General features: G+C 35.7%; 2 protein-coding genes and 1 long non-coding RNA gene across 5 annotated transcripts in view; 2 read left to right on the forward strand and 1 right to left on the reverse strand.

The window, feature by feature from the left end:
• The window catches only part of Sesn (Sestrin), a 184,482-nt gene that overhangs the window by 44,258 nt on the left and 113,128 nt on the right, over window positions 1-27,096 (forward strand). For both annotated transcript variants that reach the window (XM_077424515.1, XM_077424514.1), the window contains one exon: window positions 19,619-19,648. In XM_077424515.1, the coding sequence (XP_077280641.1) occupies window positions 19,619-19,648 (30 nt within the window). The remainder of the gene's footprint in view (window positions 1-19,618; window positions 19,649-27,096) is intronic.
• LOC143907638 (uncharacterized) overlaps window positions 1-27,096 on the reverse strand; it is a 107,700-nt gene that overhangs the window by 6,151 nt on the left and 74,453 nt on the right. The gene's annotated exons all lie outside the window — the stretch shown is intronic.
• Window positions 1,450-12,021, forward strand: LOC143907637 (uncharacterized). Of its 2 annotated transcripts, XM_077424523.1 has the most exons (3): window positions 1,450-1,734; window positions 8,665-8,782; window positions 11,137-12,021. In XM_077424523.1, the coding sequence occupies exon 3, from the start codon at window positions 11,399-11,401 to the stop codon at window positions 11,669-11,671; it is 273 nt and encodes a 90-aa protein (XP_077280649.1). In that variant the 5' UTR covers window positions 1,450-1,734; window positions 8,665-8,782; window positions 11,137-11,398; the 3' UTR covers window positions 11,672-12,021. The 2 variants fall into 2 exon arrangements, with proteins under 2 accessions (XP_077280649.1, XP_077280648.1); XM_077424522.1 differs by lacking the exon at window positions 8,665-8,782.

Raw genomic sequence — 27,096 nt, forward strand, 5'->3', positions numbered from 1 at the left:
AAGGTATAATAACAATGTGGAAGTCTGTTTTCGTATAATTGTTTCTTTCTCCTCTTCATGAAACATGGCTAACCAATTTACTACTAGAAAGCTTTACAGTACGACGTTGTCGAAATGTAGAGACTGTCTAAAATCTTAAAAGCATTTTTTATCTGTTCGATATTAATAGTTACTCGAAAAATATATTTTTATATATTGTAATCTTTTTTGAATTAATTATATTTGTTGGTTTATACTATCTTATCTAATCGGCTTATCTTATTAATTACAAATTTTTTTCCATTAGCGACACATTTTTTGATAAATTTTGCAATAGCAATTTATTTTCTATATCATTTTCTATATCTAATGATTATACCTGTCGTTAAGGAAATAAATGTTGTGATCTTGTGAAACTAAATAAAATTTAATTGACGATAACATAAAAGAGAGAAGCGTTGTGGATAACGTGAACATTGACTAAAGTATTTTTTCTCAATCGTTTCTTTTATTCTTATGCCAACGAAATATATTAATCGTTCAAAATCTTAAAATATTTTTTGTATTTCCGTAGATACATAAAAACCATAGAAACAATGAATTTTTTTTATGTATAGCCTTTTTGAAATTAATTATATTTTATTCTAATTTGGTTTATACTTCTGATTATCCCAATTGAATCGTGAATATTCTTATTGTATAATATCAATATATTTTTTGAGAAATTGATTAGTCTTTATAAAAATTTGATAGTGTGTAAAATATGTCATATAATTTGTATGAAATTTGTGACATGTGGTCTCCATATGAAAAGTGACTAATTCTACAGTAGAAATTGCGTGCGGATGGCACGCAGCTAAGTGAAAGCGATAAATCTCGAAACAAGGTCGTCGCACACAAAATAACGTCGACAGCGCGTTCTCGAGCACATGTGCCCTTTGTATTAAATCGCGTGCTTAATATACGTAACGTGTCGATGGTACTAATGTAAACCAGCGAAAACTGGAGTAATTAGTATTTCGAAATGGAATTCCGCACCGATTCCGATTAAATTCTCTAAAATCCTACTAAAAATCCGTGTATTTCACGGTAGGATAATTAAATGCAAAAAATAAGGGAGAAAAATAGTTTGGAGAATTTTTTCATTAAATTCTTTGTACACAGAGGCAGATCTGAAAATTGAAAATACAGAAAGGAATTTTGGAACAACGCATTTAGATTAGATAGAGAATTTTGAGGGTAATGAATTTTAGAGATTACAAAAGACAAATAAATTTTATCGGACTTTATTGTAACGGTGTAACAGACGTTCGTGTGTTTATTGACACAGTGCCCGCAAGTTACAGTCGGTTAGCTGTGCTCCAAAGAACAATTGTCTTGGTCACGCTGCGCCCCCAAGTTTTGGACCAATCAGCGCGTTCTGTCGGCCGGAGTCAATCGTAATGTACTCACACAGACGCGCGCAGCCTGCCGGCCGGCAGTAACGTTGCGTCGCATCTCGCGCTCGCGGTCTCCCACTTTCGCATCGCACGCCGTTGAGGTAGGACGGTATACCTCGTGCTCGGACGTGCTACATTTAACGACAGGCATTTAACGCGCGTGATTGAATTGGAGTTTTCCTGTGGTCTGGTGCCTGCGACGTTATTACACATAGAAGTGCGTCGTGACGCTTCGTTCGCATTAATAGATTCCTCATCGCCGTGTTAAGAGGATTGTCACACGTGCGTGAGGCCGATATCTGCTACCGTCTGACAGGTATGTACAGAAAGAGGCAGAGACTAGGAAATAAAACGACGAAGAAAGTTCGAACTATACCTATTGCTTGAACAAGAATTCTTATTTGTTTGTGAGGACGTCAACTTTTCTACGAAGTTTTTTCTGTTTACTTTTTTGACGCATGGCATCTGCGGAAAATAAATTATTCATTAGTGTCATAAATTACGATCATGGAATTTATGTACGGTAGATATATTAAGGATATTACGCGTGTTAGCGTTAGGTACATGTGATACTGAGTAAGTTGCGCGTGCGAAATGATCTATGACGGGAAACGTTACATTGGCTGCTAGATGTGCTTGAGCGCTGAAATAAAAGTGCGATAGTGTGCGGAAATGCGCGCTCCGATTTTGCGTCGCATCGCGCGACTTGTTTTTCTAGGTCAGCCGGGCGATCGCGATGGAAAACAAGCTCTCATATGCGTTTCGGCAACGTGCTTCTAAGAAAGAAATAAACTTTTGCCTTGCGAAAAATTCCAAACACTAAATTTGCACGAATAACATTAATTGTGGCAATTATCGTGACGATGTCATCCGATCGCAATTCGCAATCGTGCTGGAATTTAAATTAAATTACTTATCGTATAATACGATCGGTCTCATAATTATTAAGAAGATTAAAAAATCAGATCTAACAAGTATAATTTAATTTAAGGCTTTAATTATTCCCCTTCTTATTTAAGATTTAACGAAAAATCGTGATTATATATTTTCATAGAGAATATATTTCAGATATATCGTAAAATATCAAAATAGATTTTAGCGAATGTTTTATTCAGCTGCCAGCTTAGTACAATATTCGAAAAACAATATCGTGGGAATCTCGGCAATTAGTGTTCCTGAAAATTAAATTTATCAAGTAAAGTGACAGGAAATACCGACTCGCGAGAGTTCTATTAATTATTCGAAAATTAATTTGTCAATTAAGGGAAGTGAGTGAGATACGATTTAATTTTCGTCGTTAAATTGCTTTGTAATTAGATCAGTAATTTAATCTTTGATACGGGAAAGTTAAATTAAAATTGATTAAATTATTTTTCTTCCTATATATTTATTTTTACTGTATCATTCTCTTTCGCACGTTTCCGACTTTCACTCAACAAGAATGTAATCTCATCGAGTTATATAATATTACAAATATATTGAAGATAATACAAATTACCAAGAGAAATTTATTTCCTGATTACTCTTGAACAGAAAAAATTGAACATAAAATCTATATTGAACGGTATTGGAGATCACGCGCTAGTCTACCGATATGTTTTCGGCTTACGAAGGATTTATTTAATAACGTATACACTCTCTTCGAGATTTACATACTGTGTACTTGAATTAAATGTTTGTTACGGAAGGGAGCGCGCTTTCGGTACACTCCGCGTAGATTGTTATCCCGTGCACTTAACCGTATCTGAAATGCTAATATCGAACGTTCACCGGTTCGTCGTCACTGTAAGCAGTGGTAAGTGACGGCCCTTGTAGCCTATGTAAACGCATATCCGGGCTTTGCACAGTGTCGTCGTATAAGTTCGTGATTAAATATACGCGTATATATTGAATCGCGACCTAATCTTACGCACGACTTCGGGAGTTATAGTTTCGCAACACACGATGTAGAAACAAAAATAAATAGAATAAAGTGTTATATGCGCGATTGGATTTATATTTTCATATACGGTCAAATGCGAATGATCCGACTTGATGTTTGCCCGATTTTATTTTCACGATTTTTATTAGGTAAAAAATATTACGTCTCGCCTGTGTTTTTATATACTTGAATAAACGACGAATTAAAAAAGAGTATTCCGTGCATTTAGCAAATCCATACATTTTTTATAATTTTTATTATATTTATATTATTATACATTCACACACATAGCCAAATCCGTGACGGATTTTATATTTTACATTTCAAAAAATATATGCTTACAGAAAAATATATAGCTATGTATGCACAGTAAATTATATTTTTAACAATACAACAACAGTAGTTGTTAATTACGCGCGGAGTAATAAAAAAAAATTACAGGGACTATAATCGTTTTTCGAAAAAATGTAGTCTGTATAAAATTTAGAGAATTTATCAGGACGAAAAACTGGCCACGTGAATATGCAAAAATCTTGTATAATCGCACAGTGGTTTAATAATCTAAATGTTTGCCGAGTCAGCTGATGCTCGGCGAAAATTGGAGCGTGAAATCAATAACCAGAGATTAAACGTGAAAAACGTGCGAAATCAATTTCGCCGTTTTTAACGTCAGATTAATATTTACAATTGCTGATCTCTTGTCACTGTTGTTGAGAGCATTATTAAACTGCGCTAAAATTGTTCAAAAAATATGATATATAAATATATAATAATATAAATATATAAGAAAGAAGATAGTTTACATAACTGCACTATATAATCTCATTACTTTCGAGACTATTTGGAATATAGATGCAGTATAATTAGGCGATTGAATTTCAAGAAGTTTATTCGTTTAATTAAAAAGTTATCCAGATGGTACTGGAAGTTGCAAGAAGATGACGAATCGACGAATATAATTATCCTCATAACGTAATTCCTTTAGTAACTATTTGTTTCAAAGCGCAGCCATGCTTCGTCGAATTTGCGTAATGAATGCTGAAAGCTAAGCTGTTTTTCAATGGCACGTTGCTATACGGTTTTGTATTTTGGTTTTAAAGTTAGTATATAAAATCTAGCTTATCTGCCATATAGCTTAGCTTTGTCGTCGACTGCTTGACGACTGCTGTTCTTTTTAAGTCGTACATACAGTGATGACTATATTCAATTTTGAAGGAAAGAACAAAACACAGCTCGGAAATTTAAAAGGTGGCTTGTGTTTATTATTTGATTTTAAATACAGAAATTAACGCGTAGCTGTATCATGAGATATTAATTGCTAAAATTAATTCGTATAGCGTAACATACATAATTGTTTAAAATAAATATATCAAATATCATAAATCATATATTATAATATATGATTTAATATGTTGACATTTTGAAATATTTTACTGAATTTTGATATAAATATTACGTTATGTATTTACATAGCGTGAATTTCAATACAGTTTCAAACTCAAATGATAATTAAATTGCAAAATATTTTGCTTTAAAGGTCTTAGTTTCTACACCTTTTTTACATGATCAAAGTACGGCGTTGCGTAACTCATTTATATACGTTTATGCTTTCGATGAAGTCAAAGCGCGATGCGACGAGATGCGCGTTTTTTTTTCAAACTTTTCTTCATAAAAGCGCCAAAAATACCCGCGAGACAATGTACGTACATTAACAATGCACCGCGAAATGATCTGCTCGTCGAAAAAACGCGAGAAGTACGTATCTCACGCGTTTAATAATTACACGTGTAATTTTTTCACACGCTATCGCGTACTTAATCGCGTTTATTCGGAATATTAAGATTGCAAGCGTTTTTTCAATATGTATTATTTATCATACGCTATAAGGCTGCTTTGATAAAATCAGAATGAAAAGGTTAATTTATTTCAAGTCAGTTTATTCGGATATAAAGCTACGTGGTATATACACCAAGATCTTACTAAAGCGGCGAAGTGGTTTTCTGATAGTCCTATATAGATAGATTACCTAAATACAAGTTTTAATAATTATCTCATTATTAATTATTTTCGCAAATTCGGAATCAACGCTTTTTACAGAACATCGTGTCATTATCATGATCCCGTCTGTATAAATAAGATCGCTCTTATCATCGCGTACCTTCGTTTGCACGAAACGTTCGCGTATCCCGAAGGATATTTCCTGTCCGTCCGTAAAAACGGAGAATTCCGGACGCGCGCGACAACTCCCTTTTTCATTGTGGACATAGAGATTTTTGCCGCTGGATAAAGGACAATGGCTGGCGGATAAAAAGAATTATAGAACGGCCGTTGGGGCACAGGCATCGCCGAATCCGTCAGATTTGTCGATTCGGTTGGTCGACTAGACTATTTCAAAACAGAAAATAACGAACGTGTTTGTTCGCAAGTCTCTCTCGCAGTCACCGTTCTTTCGGTTTTCGCTTATTCTTAAAAAAAAAAAGTTGCGATGCATTTAGTTTATATAAATTTACAGCTAAAAGCGTATACAATATAATTAAGAAAAATATAAAAAGTAAAACCTTCTATAAAATGGTGTAATTAAGTTGATGCACTTATCAATTTCTGGATTTTAATACATTTTTCCCCCGTGATATGTGTAAAATTAAAAATATCTTTGCGAATAATATGTTTTAAAATAAAAATTCTGTTAGGATAAAAAACCAATTGAAATTAAACTCTCGCAACTGCAGTTACACCGCTGTTTTTCTCCGACCTGACGCCCGGCTGGCTTTTTTCCGTGTTTTCGCTGCCGTGAATTCCGCGTACATGGAAACGCGTTGCGCCGTAGCGCTTTTCAGCCAGATTGCAGCGTCAAAGCTGCGCCGAGATTTGCCAGCTCGTAGAACAAAAGGCTACAAAGCCTTTGCAAATGACATGATCCGCGAGCTTTTTCGCGTCCCGCCGTTGTATTCGGCGCATCCGCGACATATACGAGCACCCGCGCGCTTTACAGGATGGTCCGAAAGTTACTGCTCTGAAAAAGGTTTGCATTTTTATTTGTGCAGTCCGTCTCCAATTTTATTCTTTTATTGAAGAATAAAGCATGCTGATTTTTATGAAACAAATAATATTGTATAGTACATAATATATTATCATTATTTATTATAAAGCTGATTATCAGCTGCTTAATTATACGGTCTAGTTAACGTCGCATACTTTTTTATGTGAAAAAGTGATACACAAGTAATCTCAAAAAGGAATTTATGGAAATTGGAAAACACAAGAAAGAGAGAGAGAGACAGTAATCATAGGCCTTTTTTGTCGTTTCTAGGTTGAGACTATTTACAGTTTCTTGTTTTTATTTCTGAGACAAGTTCTCAGTTACACTTGCCGTTGTAAGTTGAATGCGTTTGAATAATTATCTTTTTTTTTCGAACATTCTATGTTAATCCAATCCAGTTTTCCGTCACGACTGGAAATGTCACGAACATTTCGTCGAACAAAACGTCCTTCGTTATACGTACGACGATTATTGAAGTTTTCATTTTCACCCGCACGATCGCGCGAGATAATAATTAAGCTATCCATGGAGATAATAAATGTTCGTGTACATTTTAGATAACGAATCTCGGGATATCATAAGAAGTATCTTGTTATTGTCATTTGCAAAGAGTTGTGAAGTCTTATATAATGTATCCTGCGCTTAAAATTTTATAAGGATTTTTTCGATACATCTGTACATCGTCGCGGATGACGAAAAGATTAATTGCAAAACGCGGTTATTACTTTTTTAACGAGTTCTTTCGCGCTATATTTACATTAGCATAGCTGCGAGTAGCACGTGTCGTTTTTACCGTGATGGAAATGTGACGACGCGACGCTTCGCATAGATGTTGGAGAAATCGCGGGCCATCTCATCCGTGATAGTGCAATGACGTATTCGATGAATGAATCGCGTTGCTATGGCTGCCTCGCCGCGCGTATTGACGTAAAAAGCATTTATAACGGTACGTGCTTTTTACAAAAGAATGCTTAATTATCCGAAGAAAGTAGTACAAGAGTTGTGATTCGAAAAGTGTATTGTCCTAGAATGTGACGAGAAATTAGGTATAGCGTGTCTTCCGACTTTGGACAGGTGTTTAGAAATGTTATCGCATCGCGAGGACTTTGCTTTTGCACTTTGTTCGCAAATATAACGTATTTTTCCAACTTGGACTAGCGTTGAAAAACGTCATTTTGATAATGTGACGTGTTCTTTCTTTGTTTTACGTCGCAACTTCTATTTCCAATAAAATATATGCGGACGGCAGTAATTAAAGATTAGCAAATAGGGGTTTTTCGGCAATTTAATCTGTTATTGTCACATCCAATGCTTATCTTATTGACTGCGTTAGTGCTTCTCCATAGAGCAATTTCGATTACGTTATTGGCTCAACCTCGTAACCTTCTGGGCTATACGATAACTCGACAAAGTTTAAAGCGCTGTTTCCTCAAACTTTGTAGCATTTATCTGAATAGACATGAATAGACATGCTGGCCACTTTCATCGAAAATAAAATAATCTTGAGAAGAATTTCGATGGAACTCGCGGAAGTATGTTCACACTTTGAAATAAAATAGTTTTCAAACGATTGAACCGGGAAAATAATCTATAATTCAAAGTCAAGTTTTGAGAATAACGCGTCTGAGATTTTGATTTCATGGCTTGCGTATATAGAGTAAGGATACTTTTAATAAATGATTTTTTTGTGTTTCTTATGCATAGCTTTCTCTACAAAATTAATCAGAAAAGTAGGATAGAACATTTATTATTGCTCATAAAAATAGATTTGTTTTTAAGTCTATTTTTCCTTGTATCTATAATCTAGCAGTTCTTTTTTAAAATAAGTTATTTTGCACTTTTTAATATTATATATACCTACATGTGTAACTGATATGGAACAATGTCGATAAAAAAGTAAATTGTGCGATCTTTTTTATTATCCAAATAAAAATTTAAATGCTAAAAATAAATATTGGCCGCATGAAATAATTTTTATCTAGGCTACGTGAAAAATATACATATTTGTCATTTTTAATTTAATGTATTTTTTAATTTTAATATATTACGTATATTTTTTTAGTCAAAATAATGAAACACAATTAATATGTATTTCAATTATTTTGAATTTTATCGTAGTTAAAATGATGTTTTTGATGTCTATCATTAAAAAAAACCGGAATTGAACTTTATTCGATATGATATTCATTGTTTGCATTCACAAACCGTCCATTGTTCGAGCAATGTCGTATTTGACTTTATTTATGCATTGTTAATTTCTGCATTGTAATCTTTTCCTCGAATAGGAAGAGACCTTTCAACAATCAATGGTCATTGTTCTTGCGGCAAAGTAAAGCAAAAGAAGATCGGGTCGCAAGGAAATTCTATTACTTTCATCTTATACTAACTTCAAGAGAAATGGTTGTAAGTAATACTTTACGGCACTTGATCTTTCATTTGCATTTCTCTTGCCCCATGAATATTAAAAAACTCGCGGTGATAATGAAGTTTGCTTGCAAGTATGTTACTTACAGTTATCGGGATACGATTATTACGGTCAAAATTAGGCAATTAAAAGTTTCGTTTTGCGCAAAAACTACTTGATGAGCTAAACGATATCTGTGGCGCGTAACTTTCCTAAAATTATGCAAGAGTATTAATATTGTAATAACTATCTCATTATATGCTTATCTCATTATGCATATTATTATTCACAAAGTTGGGTGCAATGTACTTTAAATTTATGTTGTAGTTTATAATTAACATACAGAATTACAGGCACACTGATATGATATTTGTTAGTTGGTAAAGTATAAGTTTGAATAAAACAGAGAACATATGGATGAGAAAAAAATAGTTTGACATTATCTAGCTGGTTTATATTTAATCTTCCGCGTGAATATTAATAATTACAAAAAGTATCAAACAAGCTTATCAGTTTTGTAGAGTAGATTTTTGTAAAAGAATTAATTTGTGTTATGGAATATTTTAAAAAAAGTGTTGATTATGGAACGTAAAAGATTCTTAAATAGTAGCTAATTGAAACTATAAAAATGATTTACTTCTGCATGTATCTAATTAGTTCATGACAATCTAATTTCCTTAATGCCTTTTTAAAATATTTTTTAAAGATATATATAAGAGGAATATATATAAAATAGGTATTTATATTCCACAACTTTCAAAAGTACATGTTAAAAAAAAGCTTTCCAAAAAGTGCAATTTGTTATTAATATTAAAAATTCCATTTTTTACATAACCCGAATATCTAAAACAAATAAATTTATAAAGTTTGTTTTTTCTTGCTTCGTAACTTGTTATTATACTTATTATTTTGAGGTCTTAAGAGCGATTAAGAACAATTTACGCGATCTTATTTTTATTGCAAACGGCAAAACCCTGATATTAATGTAGAAATAGGATTACGTAATAGACGAGCTCAAGCGTGTATTTTCCTCAATAATCATAATCGCGAATCCGCTTTTCATGCTCCCCCATGTCGGTGTGAGTCGTCCGTCTGTAATTAGGCTGCCTTGTCATCCGACCTATTTAGCCTTGCATGCAAACGGATTTAATTCGACAAGCCGTAATCATCGACAGCGTAAATCGCAGTTTAATTACCTGCAGTGCGACATTGACTATTTCAAAGCTTTGCAGAAAATTGAGTACGGAAACAAAGCGTATATAAAGTAGACAATTTGTCTGTGTTTAAGCACCTCTTTAATTTGCATTAATCTTCAACATCTGTGTAAATATTTAATGAATGCATTGTTTAATAAACCTAGGCGGGACTAAATTAAATGCATTGGTATCGGAAAGTCACGATATCGTCTTTTCTCAACGAAAAAAAAAATCTTTAATACCGTGCGTATCTCTATTGGCTTCTGTAAATAGGAGAAATTTGTTATGATGTTGCTTTTATTATTGAACAATATCCGATATCTCGTATACGAACGATAATTATTTTAACTTACGATATTTATTTAAAATTTTGCGAATAGATATAAAATGTACGTTTCTATTATATTAAATAAAAGCGTATTGCAATTTCGTCATATTTTATTGGTCTGCGCGCTAGATTTGGTCGAGTTTTTGTTCGGTCGTACATTCGGTACATTTACGAGATTACTCGTGCTCTTGAATATGGGTTTGCAATGTGGCGATCGACCGAGGCGACCGTATTAACAGTGCGCGCGCTATCCGCGATCTCACTGCCGGAAACTGTCACAAAGTTGTCGAAGTTGCTTCGATTAATACTCGTTCCTGCCGGCAGGAAACCGATGAGTCGCCGACGAACTACGATGAACGGTTTCTAGCTTTTTGCTCGAGGCTGTATAATGCATTTGTAAAACGTGACACGTTTGATAAGCGGTTTGCGAGGGTTTAGAAACTCTACGGTAGTTCTATGCATTCGTATGTTCGAACAAAAGCGCATGTAATACGTAAAACAAGAATAACAAGAGATAGGAGGACACTGAAAATACAATAATTATTACCTATGTCTAATAATATAAAATATTATTTGAGTTAAAAATATTATTGCGCGTATTACAAAGTTAAACTCGCAGTAACATCCAGCAGCCAATGATTTCAAGATCCGTCACGTAATCGAACAAGAAACAATAGAAATTCTACAATACGATAACTTAATAGAAACTTTTCGTCACGTATAGAATCGCCCTTTTGAACCATCGTGTGCGATCGATCTTGTTATTAAAGTCAGCATCGTGTGGCGCAGCGCACAATTCACCGATTTATGCTGGAACTTTCCTTTGCAGGTATATCGACAATATATCTTCCGGTAGACAACGACGACGCTGGCGAAGATATTGTCTTCGTAGAAGCAACGCGCGTCTTCGGAAACCAATTAAACCGGCTGTTCCTCTGCAAGGAACGTATTTCTGTCTCGCGAAATATTCAGCAAACTGAAGTCTCACGATCTTCAAGTTTGATCAGCGAATCTAACGAGAACCGAAGTGGTCCCGAAGCGCGACTGTTTGATCACGTGAAACACTCGAATTTGACGAGAGAATATATAAGATGATGCTGATGCAGGAGCCCGGTTGGAAGCTGGAGCGTAAGGGCTCGGGGGCGCAGGTGTTGCGCAAGGATGGATCCCACTTCAAAAGCAATACCGCACGCGTGTGCTTCCGATGCGACGTGGAGATACGCGAATTCGTGCCCGATGAGGATTACGGTATGACGGAGAGCATGGAAATGGAAACGGCCGCAAGTCCCCTGGCGATGCTGTCCAGTTGCGTGGCAGCGCTCTGCGTCACCATTCTCCTGCCTTGGCTCCTGATCGGTGGCTAAATCGCGCCGCTTCCATCATCGATCGCGGCAGGACGTCGTCGCTCGAAAGATTCGCATCGACAACATCATCCTTCGATTGATTCTCAACTACGAGTGTACTCGGGTACTGGTATCCGTCTATTCTTACGCTGGTGAGAATCCCAATAGTCGCTCGTGGTATATTTGACGCTTAACGATGGTTGCGTAAATTCTTGAGTCGAACGTGCTCAAGAAATGTTAAGATATTTATTGTATACTACAGTATCCGTGATCAATGGATATTGTAATACTTTCGGGAATTTTTTCCGATTAGAGCAAAGACTCGTTATTCCCGTTCGAATATCGATCATTGGATATCATTCGAGGAAAGACATCTCTTGCATGAGACGAGTGTCACGCGGTTGATTGTTTTATCAATGAACCGAGATAGAGAGATGAACAAGTTTTATCGCTATGATTATATATAGGATATATAATTGCATTCATCGCGTTTGCAGATTGATGTGACGATTCAGAAGTTTATTCTTATCGATTCTAGACTGAAAATTCTCTGGAATTTATGATAAAACAAAAATTTGTTTACAAAATTCAAACGCGTCGAAAAGAATTCTGATTTAATACGTGATGAACAAAGTTATATTTATAACACTGCGAGCTAGAGATTCAGAATTCGATTCAGAGTTCAAAGAATAGCAAGCACTAAGATATTTTTTAGAATAAGTTACAGTGACCGAGACAAATGATATTAATGTTTGGATGTTATCCAAGATTTTCAATGTTATAAGTAACGAGAATATGTGACTGATTTTTTTCTGTAATTGTATAGTGTATAGTTGAACAAGAGTTATCTGTAATATATATGTATATCGATCTTGTAACGGTACAAAATTCAACATGATTGTATTTTGCTAAATGTTACGTAATCCAAATTTTGTAAATATTTTATATGTGTAAGAGAGAGAAGGGCGATAAAATAATAAGTAAAAAAAAAATCCGAACCCGTCGTTGGCAGGTGATTGATTCAACCTACACTTGCTACAGGTGGTATACCTACTCGAGGCACAAGCGATTCACTTCTCTTTTTCTCCCTATCCTAGATACCGCCGGTTACACCAACTGCTGTTAAGATTTAATGATCCCGTACTGCAGCTGTGCTACTGCAGATTTATCCTAGCCATTTTATGGACCTCGCTGTATCGTTAGGTTTTAGATTAAGTAGAGCCGAGTAACAGCCGGCTACGAATTCGCAAGACCACGCGGACATAGAGCGGGATTATAAAGCCGGGGTGAACGGGATAATATCGCAGTACTAAAGTCGTCGGTAAACTCGAAACAACTTGATCGCACGGATTATTCCCATCATTTATATTCCGTCGATGTCGCAAAGCGACGGTCGAAGAGGCAGCCGGGCGGATATAAGCCATCACTTTTTGTACATTTTGCAATTTGAATATCCGCGTATAACATTTTTTTTTATTATTAATTCTCTAATGCACAAATGCCACTTTTGCGAGATAAAACACGGTTGAGTGAGAACTTTGAAATAATAATAGTAATTGGATAAAGAAAAATTTTAATATTAGTTTTTATAATTAATGTTTTTTTATATGACATGTACAAAGACTGATATATACATATATATCCGATTAGCTGGAAGATACAATATAATATAATATAATGCAGCGGAAGATAAAAGAATAAAGAATATAGAAGAGCCAGAATAGGGATTAAAAATTTATACGAATTTATTAGATTTATACGTGTGTATTACATATGCAAAAGATTTGCTCTGGTGATAAATTATCTATCGAATAGCCATTTTCTTCCACGATATATCTAAGAAGAAAAAGGTCTGAAGTAATATAAATTTGATGAAGTATATTTTGGTGAGATATCTTACATAACACATAAACTACAGACTGTTGTATATCTAGTTCAAGCTTTAATCGATTGTTTAGAAGGGAAGAGTTCGAAGTCTCTTTTTTGATGAACTTTTAATGTTGTTTAGACGAAAATAATAAGGGACACGAATTTTTTTTTTAGTTATTTTGTGTCTTAGCCCTTATTTTCGTCTAGAGAACAACTATTAAAAGCTCATCAAAATTAAAGGACCACTTCGGATCCTTTCCTGATAAATAATCGATTAAAGCATAAGTTAGATATACAATAGTCTGCAGTTTATGTGTAATGTAAGATATTCCACCAAAATATGCTTCATCAAATTTATATTAAGGAAACGAAGTCTCGAAAATTGCCAAGTAACTTGTCAATAGCAGCAGTTACTTCGTCGAGACTTTGAACTCTCGGGGGATACCATCCTCCAAAGAAACATCTGATGAGCTGTCGTTAAAGAATGCTGGCAGTAATCGCGTCTGCAACCTAATCACTCATCGAACATCTGATCGCCCGTGCATCGAGAATATTCATCATGAGCTGGCACCGTTATATTATATAGTAATGGCACCCGTACCTTGCACCAATATCAGATACTTATGATATAACTGCCTCAAGCGCGAAAAATAGATTCTTTTAGAGATGACGTCGACGCGACTTATGCGGACTCTTGTGTACGGTTTTATTTTAAAGTAGTATTATCGATAAAATCACACTTTCTATTTTAAACAAATTTCGCACCATTGTTTGGCTGTTGTTTGAGAAGATATCAAATTATTATTTAAATTTATAAAATTCAAAATAATATTCTGTTTCGAATAAATGCTATATTTCCATAATTTTACAGCACCATTTCTATTATAATATTTCAAATTATAATAAATTTTAATTTTATATGTTACATAATGATAAGTTTACACGAATTTATTCAAATTGTTAGTTAACTTTATTCAATTTTGAATATAACATGCGTGAATTTATTAGTGTTCGGCGTGCACTCGATATACGTACCTCTTTCTCTTTTACTATAGTATATTATTAACAGGGATTTAAAATTTTCAGCCGCTCTTCTCTTCCAAAAACCGTCTATGTTTTTTTATGCGTATTTCTTACGTACGCTATTGCCAGTATTGTTTTGAGGACCATCGTACCGTTATATGAACGTCTTCCATTTGTCGGTGGCCGTAAATTCGTTACGCGTGGTCTTGCGTGCTCGCGCGAATTTACGTCCGTCGGTCGGTGCGACCCTCGGAACGTACCTCGAGTTCTACTTTACGGACCGGAAAGATGGATGAGAGCTTCGCGGGAGGCGAGTTGAAATAAATTTCGACGAGACGAGAGAGGCTCGCGGTAAATTTTTTTGTTTAGCGATACCGAGAGAACCTCAAAGGAAGAGCCAGTTTCTACCGGCTTACGTGTGCGGGAAACTGCTCCTTCTCTCTTTCGCTCGCTCGCGTGAGAGTATCGGTGAATGCTGAAACGAAAGAGGTTCTGCTCCTTCGAAGAACGAGGCTGGTAATACTAAAGAGACTCTCTCCCTCTTCCCAACTCGTCTCTTTAACCTGCAACGGTACTGCACTTCGTGCAATTTCACGGAAGACTACAACCGCTCGCCGAGATTTTGTATATTTAATCGACAATGCTGTTCGAAAATGCCGGAATAAAAGAGAAATTCGCAGAGAGGTACTCGCAACGAAGGTAACGTGGTTATAAGCCAGCGAATTGCACGTCTAGAAATAATTGTAATATAATTATTTTAATTTGACGGTAATAAATAATTTAATTTGACGGTATAGAAGTAAAATAATTTAAATAATTAGAGGACTCAGTATTAATACATATCTGTAGAATAATTTATTTAGTATCTTCGACATTGTCTCTCTCGGTCTACTTCGTTAATTATTGCTTTGGTATTCGTCAATCGTTATTAGCGCGAAATTATCGGCAAAAGTTGTACATACAATATGATTTATTATCCGACTTGTTAAAGGTGCATTTATTCGAATAACGTCTAAAAAGTATTACTGTTTGCAATATTATTTCATAAAATATTCTGCAAATGGAATATTTTATTATCGCATCGTTCGAAATTGTTCGCTGTCATTTACAACGGTGGAAGTATAAAGATGCAGATACTTTGCTATAACGCGATTAGAGGTGTTAAATTTCCCAAATTTGCCGATAAAAATGTTCTTGGAATACATAAGGATATCGAGAAAAAATGTTAAATTGCGAAATGGTAGTTGCGAGATGAAACATATAACGATGCTATAGTTTTATAGTAATCGTGAAAATGCGAATCTAATCGATTATTCAACATATTACGGTGCTATATAAACGCGTCGCTCCCTTTTCTTCTCGTTATGGACGTACAGGCAAAAATTTCAAAGGTAAATCAAAGTTTATTCGTCGTGTAAATCGCATGCGTAGTAAAGTACTGTCGTCAAGCGGCGACAATGCTGTTGCAACAAATTGTATGCGCATACGAGATTTGGGAGTAAACCGTATATATACACAGGCGCGATTATGCATAAGATATGCCATAGACCGCGAGAATGCATAATCAACAACGTGTTATTTGTTTATGTTTCTAATAAAACACAAACAAGATACAGCCATTATTTCCGCGTCAGTTTCCTGTTATTCGTTGCAAACCCGTATAAATTATTCTCGAAGAGCTGTTGCGGAAGAACTGTACGAATACATCTTTAATTATTATCATCTATATAATATTTGGCAATATACATACTGCAGTATATTTTTTAATAATCTTTTAGAATTGTTCTAAAATCTAAAGTATTTAATTTATTAATTCGCTATACTGCATATCACATTGGAGAGGATAATTTTATCGAAAAATTCTTTATTATACGTATAATTATTATCTATTTATATAAAATTATTTATTAAGTTTCTAATTTTTTTTTATTTTACTGTGATTGATACAGTGAGTTTTATTTATAGAAATTAGGCAGTTGAAAATAATCGACCTGAATTTTTTTATTCAGGTTTCTTTATCAGTCGACCCGATTTATGTTTTATTTTAAGACGCACATCTTACTTTCCACTTATTTTCCAGAATAAAGCCGTACACATTAATAGATCTTCGTAGTGATCAACCTATTTATTACCCGCGAACACAATGTGCGAGACACACGCAATTACCTACTTACAGCTCATTAAACTATTTCCCTATCTTCAATCTTGCGCACACGATGGTATGTGAAGATGGTATACGGAATGTCAAATAAATCAAAGTAGACGAGTGTTCGGTCAACCGCAAGCGTGTAAAAATCTTAGTAATATATTATGTCAATTATGCACGTGCAAATTAAATTATTAAAATGTTGTAAGAAAAATATATGAGATCGATTAAAAATAAATTTTCTCTTAATATGATAATTTGGCGAGATTAAGAAACTCAGCCATATTTCATTTTGTGCGAACAATCGTTAAATATTAATGGAATGGGATTGATAAGAAGTTAATGTAATAGGAGCTTCATACTTGACATACTATATTTGAAATATTACTCGGTTCGCTCTGACCAAATTATTCGGCATCTCGTATATAATCTGGATCTTATGAATAAATATAAGCTAAGACATTCGCGCGTCTCGCCTCTACAATCCGGAATACGGCTGCCGCGGCGCGGGAAGATACACGGTACAAAAATTTCGCATCGCCGCTGCGTTGAATCGTTAATGAATCTGTTGCGCAACGCCCACGCTCGCGGATGTCTTATAAATGAAGGCAATCCAATTAGTATGCGCGGACAATGGAAGAGATCACGGCTAGCACAAATCTCTTCCCGACCTGTGTCCCTTTTCGCTCCCGCCTCCCGCGACTTTTGCATTCTCAGCGTTCCGTCGTACGAAATATGCGCATGCTTTATAGGGCCGATGAAATGTGTGAATTTAATTTCTCGGTGCTGCGGGCGCATAAATATGCATCGTGCGGCGCTCGTTCCTTCCCCGCGCTCTGATTTATGCGCGATTACGCATTTACTGGAGCGGCGACGGATTCCGCTGACCGAGAACGGTCAGCGGTTTCGATATTGTCCGGATGAACGAGAGGAGAGACGACATAAAAGGACCACTGAAAACTTTAATCGATAGCCGAGCTCTTCCAATATAATCCGATCCACCGGCCGGATCAATTCATCCGGGGCATCCGCACTTCAATATGAATCCCGAGCCACGCGGTCATTTTATACCGTACAGTAAGAATTAGGGGTATCCGATACAGAGAGAAGAACCGAAAGAATTTTTATATTATAAAATTCTTTTTTTTTATCGTGTTAGGTATTTTATATTGATTTAATTACACTGGATTAGTATATAGTTTGATTATTTTATTAATGTATTTTAAATATTTTTGTTTTGGCGTTTAATTCTTTTTAAAAGCTCTCTCGGAAACTCTCTCGTTCAATGATGCAGAGTAAAATCGGCGATATTAATTTTTCTTGTCTCGCGAAATGTATTCGCATTTGTATTATGTATCGGATAAATCGATTTCCGTGGAAAATGTTATATAGAGCTCCGGCATATGCATACGTTTCTCTTTCGGAGCACGTACGACGACCATGAAAGTTAATCAAGCAGTCCGAAGCATCGAGTATTAAATTAATCCCAACACGTTATGTGCGCAGACCTCGCGAGAATGTAACCAGCCGCGACGGCTGATTGATACAAATTGGCATCAATTTCCTTCAATTTGCGAGGGATCTCGCAATTTTACGACGCTAGGCGGCATCTGCCGTCGTTGCCGGGCGCCTCGGCTCGCCGACGGGCAACGCATTTGTCTTGTACTACATACACGCGCGCGGATCGATGTAACTGGCTGTGTCGTCGGTAAAGCCGGGGATATCATTTCGAAATGACTTGGATAGGTGGCGTACAAGCCACCTCTTTTCTCGACCGCACACGCTCGTGCGAAATTTCTCTTTTGTTCTGTTTTGTTATTTATATTAGCTTCGTATGAATTGTTAATTTATGCCGAGTACATGCTGCATCGATCGACAATGTTGCATCTGGCTGTGAGATTAAGCATCTGATCTGGTTTTACATTAATTAAAATTAAATTAAAAATTACAATTTTTGCTAATTTTTTATGTATTGACGATAAGAAATATATATAACTTGCGCCCTATTTACCGCGCCGGCTCTTACTGCCTCTTTCCCTTTAATCACGAGAGCCTTATAATTTTTAATTTTTACAATTTTTGTTTTTATATTGATTAAAATTTAATAGCTTAATCTTATTAATTTTAATAATATTCATGATTTTCAACAAAGTGGACCGGTGAGATAGCTCCTTTTTCTCGTATCGCGATTGTTACACAGTAAAAAATAAAATGTTAATCGTAACATTTTTTAAATGTCCCAGAAAGTCCACTCTAAATTTTATGTTAAAATAACTCATTTATCGTGTGTTACTTATTGACAAATTAGAAATGTTAATTTATTGACATTATATTTTACATTTTTATATGTGTTTTTTTAACTTTAAGTATAATGTAAAAATAACTTGTACAAAATGTCGATATAACATTTTGCTTCGTCTGATTTAATAACTCTTACGAAATGTATATTATACATTTTATTTTGAGTTATATTAACACATATTTTACTAAATTTGGTTATTATATGTCAAAGTTTACGATTATTTGAGAGAAGATTTACTTTAACTTTTGTTTATGTTAAAATAACTTTAAGACGTGTTGATTTTTTGAAATGATTATGTTAAAAGAACTCAAAATAATATTCAATTTTTAAATGACATACATAAAGTGTTAGTTATCACGTTGACATAAATATAACACATGAAAATGTTACGAAAATAATAACATAGCTGTTGTATGTTAATTTTACATTGAAATAATAGTCAAATCTTTGTAACACAAGAACATTTTAACATTTGGACGCACGATTTTTTACTGTGTAGACGCGAAGTAATTTAACGACGTTTGATTCCGCTGATTCAAATTTTAAATACATTGATTCAAATACAAAATGATAGGTTTGTATATTACAATTTTTCTATTTTACTAATGAAATTTTTGTTTTTTTTCAGCTGCCGGATCTGAACAATCTCGACGAAAAGGTGAGTCCAGATAAAGATGATATCATAATAACATGTCCATTTGCATGAAAAATATATGTAGTACCTACCCGTAAAATGAAAAATCATCATATTCCGTTAAAAGACGAAGAAATTACGGTTTTAATATAAATCGCAAGTCCGTACGTACAATAATTTGCTATCAAAACACGTAATCGATTTTAGAAAAATCTCTATATACGGATTAATTATTTGGTAGGCGACAACCGTACCACATTAAGTATAGGCTACGTGATTTAAATATAGACAAAGAGGAACGTTTTATAGATGCATAAAAATTACAACGTTCGCACGGAAAATTACATGCCTACGTGACTATTCTCATAAAGTGGCGAGTCGACGTAATGCAGGCAATAAGAATGCAAAAAATTCGAACGACTCCGACTTATCTGTTATCTACCATTCTACCTTATCATCTATCTATTTTTGTCCAACGTCGTTAATAACGCCTCGAGTTAATCATATAATACGATATTAGATAGACTTAGTTCTTCGTCATTTTTATGTTACGCTGGAGTATTTTGACTTATAGGAAGCTTATACTATACATAATAACTTGTTATCGATCAGTTAATGTTGGATTTGGAGCGATTACTTTTTTTTTTATCGAAAGATTTTAAAAGGTTATTGACATTCTTGTTTTCAATACATTATGGATATCGTAGTTATATTAGTGCATAGAAACTGAAAAAAATTTACATTGGACCACATTTTAAAATATTTTTGAAGAATAGTATTTACACACGTTATAGATTATTATACATTTAAAAAGGGAAAGTAGAAAGTGGGCGTAAATGTATCAATGCAAAAATAATCAATCTGCGTCGGGATTGGCAAAATATCAAACCGCGCAACCTATCATTACTCTTCTCTTCTCGAATTTTTCTTCGGGAAGATTCTTCGGATCTTTCCGAACTTTCATTTATATTGAATTTTTACGTAAAACGTGATTCGCAAAGAATGTACCGCACGGTCACGTTTGCAGTTGCGAATATCCGAGGAATGTCGGTCATCTCGTATTGGCGATAGGAATAACCTGTTCCGAGGAATTGAACGGCGTTTAAGAGAAGCGTCGCGTAATAGCTGTCCTAATTATACATGCTATCCTATCGATTTATTAAGTCATCGTTACATATATATGCCGTAGCATAATGCGGGTAGCATAATGATAAAGAATCGATTTTTCTATATTTTAAGTATATATTTCTTTTTACATACATGTTGATACTTCTATAATTTAACACATAGTTCTTTTTTTATCCTTTTTGATGCATATAACAATATGTAATTAAAATCGTATTACAGAAATAGTTTAATATCGTGTGTAATGGTCATTACTCTTAATAGGTATTAACTACGTGAATTTCTAGGAATCGGGAAAAAACAAGATACTACGTCAAAAATCTAAGTTAATCACGTCAATTAAGATTTTCCTTCTCTTTGTACTTTTTCTCAGTTTTAATGGAACCGTCGCAACTCCTCCACGTAATCGTCATTACGGTGTTATTGCGTAATTCCACTCGAACGATTCTCTTCAATTTTACCGCGGCATTGCTCATTATCCAATTTCAGCGGTCGTCGAACTTCTCGCTATCGAAAATTGCACGCGTTTATTCATTCGTTCCGGCATACGAGGCCCAATTTTCATATGTTGGCACGTGGGTTTATATTTGGACACGGATCAGCGGGGTGGGGGAGGGGGAAGGTGGGATTTCGTTCACGTTCACGTTCGAGTCGAATACGAGAATCACGTGTGCGTAATTCCGCGTGTTCTGGTTACGACCTTCGTGCGATCATATTGCTACCCGCGCGTCCGCGCACCGGGTAGCACAATCGACTATGTATACCCTCCTTTGACATGCAAATGACGCCGTGCAACATTTAAATTGTAGCCCGTGTTTCGGCATAGTTGCACACTGACTTTTGTACTGTACAGCAAGCATGGTGCGTTACGCAGCGATAAAGCGGCTTTATTAGATTGCATTTCGTAGTCGCGTGTTGCTGGATCTCTGTGGAAAGGAGAAATAATGATCCGTACCTACACAACTTTGTTACATGAAAGAATGAATGGCAAGTGTAATCCGTAAAACGCGAATTTTCTTCCCGTGACACAGATATATTATATAATTCACATTCGCGCGAAGCAGATTAGAATAAATACGATGAAACTATAAGCAGAGGAAATTAATAGTAAACGAGGTTTCTAATTATCGTCGGGTATAACAATAATCCAATTTGAGTACTTAAAACCTTCATCTAATATAAATAAACTCGCGATTATAAAAGCAATATCTGTCCATTTATCGCCTATTTACTTAAACATGTGTATCGGATATAATTTAGACGTTCCGTCGACAGACTACGCGTAGACTATGGTGGATATAAGGTATAATTAATATACATTTGCATTTACATACATACATACATATTCGTACATATATGTATATATGCGTGTGATTAAATTGAGTGTCATTAGCGTTCAGTTAGCGTCCGGGGTGAACATTCTATTGGTGTCTGTCGTGCTGCGTGCATGTGACTGTTGCATTTGCAGGTGCAAAGTGTCGTCGGCCAATGAGGTCGTCGATCGTTCACTGTCCCGTCACGGACATTTTCACGCGTATCTAACTCTGATGGTATAACACGTCAGCGAGATCGGGGTTAACAAGATAATAGCTTTAAAAAGATACACATAAAGCACTAAAGGTCACAGTCACGTAATTGCTTGCTAAGAAGAAATCAATCTTCGAATTTCATTTTAATAAATATAAAATCCTGACTCGCGAAGCTACATATTGCTATAATTATAATAATTTCAATAATTGTGATTTTTAACGTAACAATTGTTTTTTTTTTTTTTTTTTTTTTTTTTTTTTTTAATTGCCGATAACAAATTGCTAAGAACTCGGATTGCACGGTGTGCTGCATTTTTCTATTGTCCCTCGTCTTTTATGTAAATAGTTTCAGGCACACGTATTCTAATAGCGTGATACTCAAGCGAGCATCGCTAGACGCGGTTATTCACTTTTATGCATACAAAGTCGTTATAGAAGTTCGAGGAAAACAGGCCACCCGTACCTCGTGCGCTTCGCATGTGTACCTATATAAACTGTAGTTTCCTAATGTACCTCTAATGTTCTTGATGGGCAAACGGTTATTTCTAACAGCGCGCGAATGACAAGTCAACACTTTTAGCGAGCAGATAGTCTCGTAACACTGGTACGACATTTAAATCGCCGACAAACTACCATTATCTACCAGTGCTTAATGCATTAATGATGCTTATTTACATCGTTAATTTAAATTCTTTTATCATTAACGTTGGAGTTATGTGGAGTGATCCAGATACTAACTTTTAAATATTATAAAGTCAAGTGGTATTTTGCAATAGGAAGTAAACAATATTGGGCGGGAATAACTTCGCTTTTGTGATTGCGTAACGATATGTTTTCACGATTGTGAGCTTGCAAAGCGCAGCATTGACGGAGAGACCGGTTCTGAACTCTCGAACTCGGAATCGGTTCGAACTGGCTGCCGTCTCGGAAGCCATTATGCCGATCTGATGTCATTATGAGAATAATTTCAGTCTTTGTTACGCAATGTGATTTGTTTTCAAACGCGAGCGTTGAATCGTTACGTGAGTCCTACTAAAGAGTAGGACTGGCACTTCCGAGCTCGGAATCGGTTCTTAATCGATTCCTTACCGAAGTTAGAAGACCGCACCTCGCTGACTGCGCTGTTTCAACGTCGATTTAATGCCCGTGCAGTCATAACTTTACTCGGCATTGCGCAACGATTTGTTTTCGAGCTCGGGGTGGAATTGCTCGCTTGTAAGAAAGAGGGAGATATACCGGTTCGCTGTATGTGCGGCTCGATCGCTTGGCCGTAGGTGCCTTTTAGCAGTTGAGAAAATATCTGTGTCACTCGTGACGATCGGTCGCCGTCGTTGAAGCTTGCCAGATACTTGTAAACAGGATGGAATTCGCATGCATATTCAAGTTTGACGTGCGCGCGCGACGACAGGAGTATCGAGGTCGCGGGCTTAATTTTCGCCCAGGAATTTCAGGCCGCAAGAGAGTAAAAGCGCTCTCGCGTTTTTCGGTGAAAGTACGGGACGATGGGCTCCGCAGGATCGATCAATTGGGTTAACGACTCCTCGAGTCGACACATTCGCCATTCCGAGCACGGGCTCGAAGTTGCACGATTAACCGGGATGATTATGACAGCGGAGAAAACATCCTCACCAAAATAATACCCGATAAAATTGATGCTCATTATTCTTTAACGACCACACGATGACGTGCGAGTAGTCGTAATTATTATAGATGTATCATTTTTTATAATCGTATCGTAACATCGTATATAATATATTACTATTATACCGCCTTCGATAATGATATAATTTATATGTATACAGTCATCAATAAATGAATATCGCGGTTATCTTTGTTGAACTTACACATTTATAATTATTATATTTGTAGTACAATTTTTCTCAAGTTTTAAGTAATTTATACATTCTTTATGTTATTTGGACTACTCATTAATTTAATGACTATCGTTTTTTAAGAACTTCGAGGATTGTTATAATTAAAATAAAGGAAGGAGATAAAAAGAAAAATAGTGCGACGTTGCTTGAAAACAAGATAAGATCGTTATTTTTTTGCGAAATTGTTCTAATTTTTTTTTTCTATTAAAAGATCTATGTAAGTGGTAGTTGTAACTGACGTGATTTACAATAATTTACATAAAATGTGTGTCATCAGACGGACGTCCGTTTGGCGTAGCGGATAATCATTAATACACGGAGAGTTCGGCTCGTAGTTGTCGAAATGCGAACGTCATCGTGCATCTGTCGTCCGCCAGCAATGTCTGCTTTGAAATTCCCAAACTCCCTTTCGCGTATTATGTGCAAATTTCGCGCACATCACCACGAGCATACACGAGGAACGCTCGTCTTCGGCGTCCGTTTACAACACCATCATTTACAATTTGTGGTCGTGCTCGCTAGAGCGAACTAACATATGACTCGCGTACATGCACGTGTGCACATAACAGTTTTTGTACTATCTCTCTCAAGAAACGATTTTTATTTATTTTAACAAATAAGATGCCCTTTTTAGTTTTCAGACAAATCGATTTGCATTGATTTAATTTATAATCAATACAGAAAATGCTTGAATCACCTTAATGACTTTCAATTCCATTTTTTATTTAATTTTTATTCGTACTATACGTTATTTTAATTATTTTTTTCACAAAATAAATACTCAAAGAAATGTTATGTACAAACATAATTTTCTTAATGCTTATGTAATTTTGAATTGTTTGGTTATAGAAGTTTTTGAAATATTATGTTATAGTTCTCGCGAGAGCTTTTACGTGAAATTAATATTACGGTAACACGATATTTCGCGACGCGAATAATATCACATCAGGGATTCTCGACTCACGTTACGTCGGCGATTAGCGTCCCTGAACGGCACTATATATATGTACGTTAATTCTCTCGTAACTAGTGTACGTATGTTACACGCATACACGCGCATGACGTATATGGTCGAGCTTGATAAACAACAGTGGTTGCCAAATCGCGGCTAATAATAAATGGAAAATCATTTGCGTAATGAAATGCGTTCGACCGGGCTGACGTTTCGCAGAGCGGACGCGAATCTCACAAATGTCGCGTTCGATGTCGCATTGAATCATTTATTTCGGCAAAGGCTTTACATAGAAACTAGTCGAAACGGAGCGTTGAGTAGAACCATTAATTTCTCGTGACATGCTGAAACGTGAATAATCCAGAGATATGTTTATCTGTAATGACAACCACAGATTCGACTGCGCCTAGTTTCGGTAATTGGTACTGGAGACTCTATAATAAGAGACTGGCTATTAGACCGAGTTTTGACTGGCTATAAACAGAAAAAGAAAGAGGTATAAAAGAGAAAGAGAAAGCGATCTAAATGTATATCCTTCTCTCTTCTCTCTCTCGCAAGATTTTGACAAAACTGGCGTTATGTGGCCAGTCTCTTATTATAGGATCTCTAATTGGTACTTCAGGAACTCGATAATGATGCATCACGGTTCTCAGCGAGTCTTTCTCAAATCTCACTTCCTGACTGTTCGAATATTACGTCTACAGATTTTCCTTAAACGGGACCCTGTCGATGAGAAGCAACATTGTGTAGAAGAGATTCATTAATTTCTCGTGATATACTCTCTGAAGCGTGAGCTTAAAGTAGCGTTTTATCTCGAACGGCAGCCATAAGATATGATTACGCCTAGATTCGCTAATTGGCGCTTCAAGGACTTGATAATGTGTTACGGTAATCTATGAGTCTCATTTCTCACCTTCAGTGTTCTTTGAATATTTTAAATTTACTCCGCTATATATATAACGAAAGTAAATATTTTCAGATACCTTACCTTAATTAAAATGTGACTTTGATTGATGAGTTCGCAGATGCGAATTTTAGTAATTTACATAAACTGCTGTTTGCGTATGTTTGCATCTCTCATTAAATATCACGTGCCAAATTTTCAAATGATTGGAGATGAATTAAATCACCCGTATCAAAATTTTGTACATAATTGAAATCTTCATACGTTTTAATGTATTCGTAAAAACGTTGATATAGGTCGAGGAGTTAAAAAAAAACAATTTTTGTGAAAAGCTGATAGTTTTCGATATCAGACAAGATGTTATGGCTGCGAATGCAAATGGGTTAACGCGATAATTTAATATAAAGCTTCCAGAGCGGCCGTTAACCTCTCGAGTACATAAAGAGCAAGAGCTAGAGGTAAAGTATACCCTCGGCTATAGAGTGACGTGTATCGCGCGTCACTGCATGCACATACCTGAAACGATAATTTGCCGTGACGTTCAATGTGCGTCATTGCAGCGGAGAAAAATCTGTGTATTATGCTCATTTGCGATATCGGCGCATTACTGCGATATTGACGTTACGTTTGAACGAGAATGATAATTTTATTTTTATAAATTCCGGACTCTTTCACTCATTGCCGCATCTTTCCTCTTGAAACTCAATAAAAGCTTACGAGAATTTTTCTCTGTTATTTATATTTCTCTGTGCGCGCGTGAGTCGGAAATCTATTTTCAGCTATGGGATATAATAAGCACGATGATTACTCTAATAATCGCGTATGCGCACAGCCATTCAGGATTCGTGATTCCGCTTTGCGTGTCTTTTTGCTTGGGCTGTATAAGGTTTAACGATTATGCGCGCATGAACGGAAAGCCGAATCCCGAATCAAAAGCATTGGATTTAAATAAAGCCGCCGATTGATCCTCCTGGATAAACGTCATTAAGCCGACGGCGACAAATGTAGAGTCGTCGGGATTGCGTTCAATTAACATTTCTCCGTAACCCACGGCGCGAACGCCGTTTGTTCATTAATAAATACGCTCG

This window comes from Temnothorax americanus, unplaced genomic scaffold, assembly GCF_048541705.1.
Source record: "Temnothorax americanus isolate GAGA-0224 unplaced genomic scaffold, ASM4854170v1 Scaffold85, whole genome shotgun sequence".
In the NCBI taxonomy this organism is placed as follows: domain Eukaryota; kingdom Metazoa; phylum Arthropoda; class Insecta; order Hymenoptera; family Formicidae; genus Temnothorax; species Temnothorax americanus.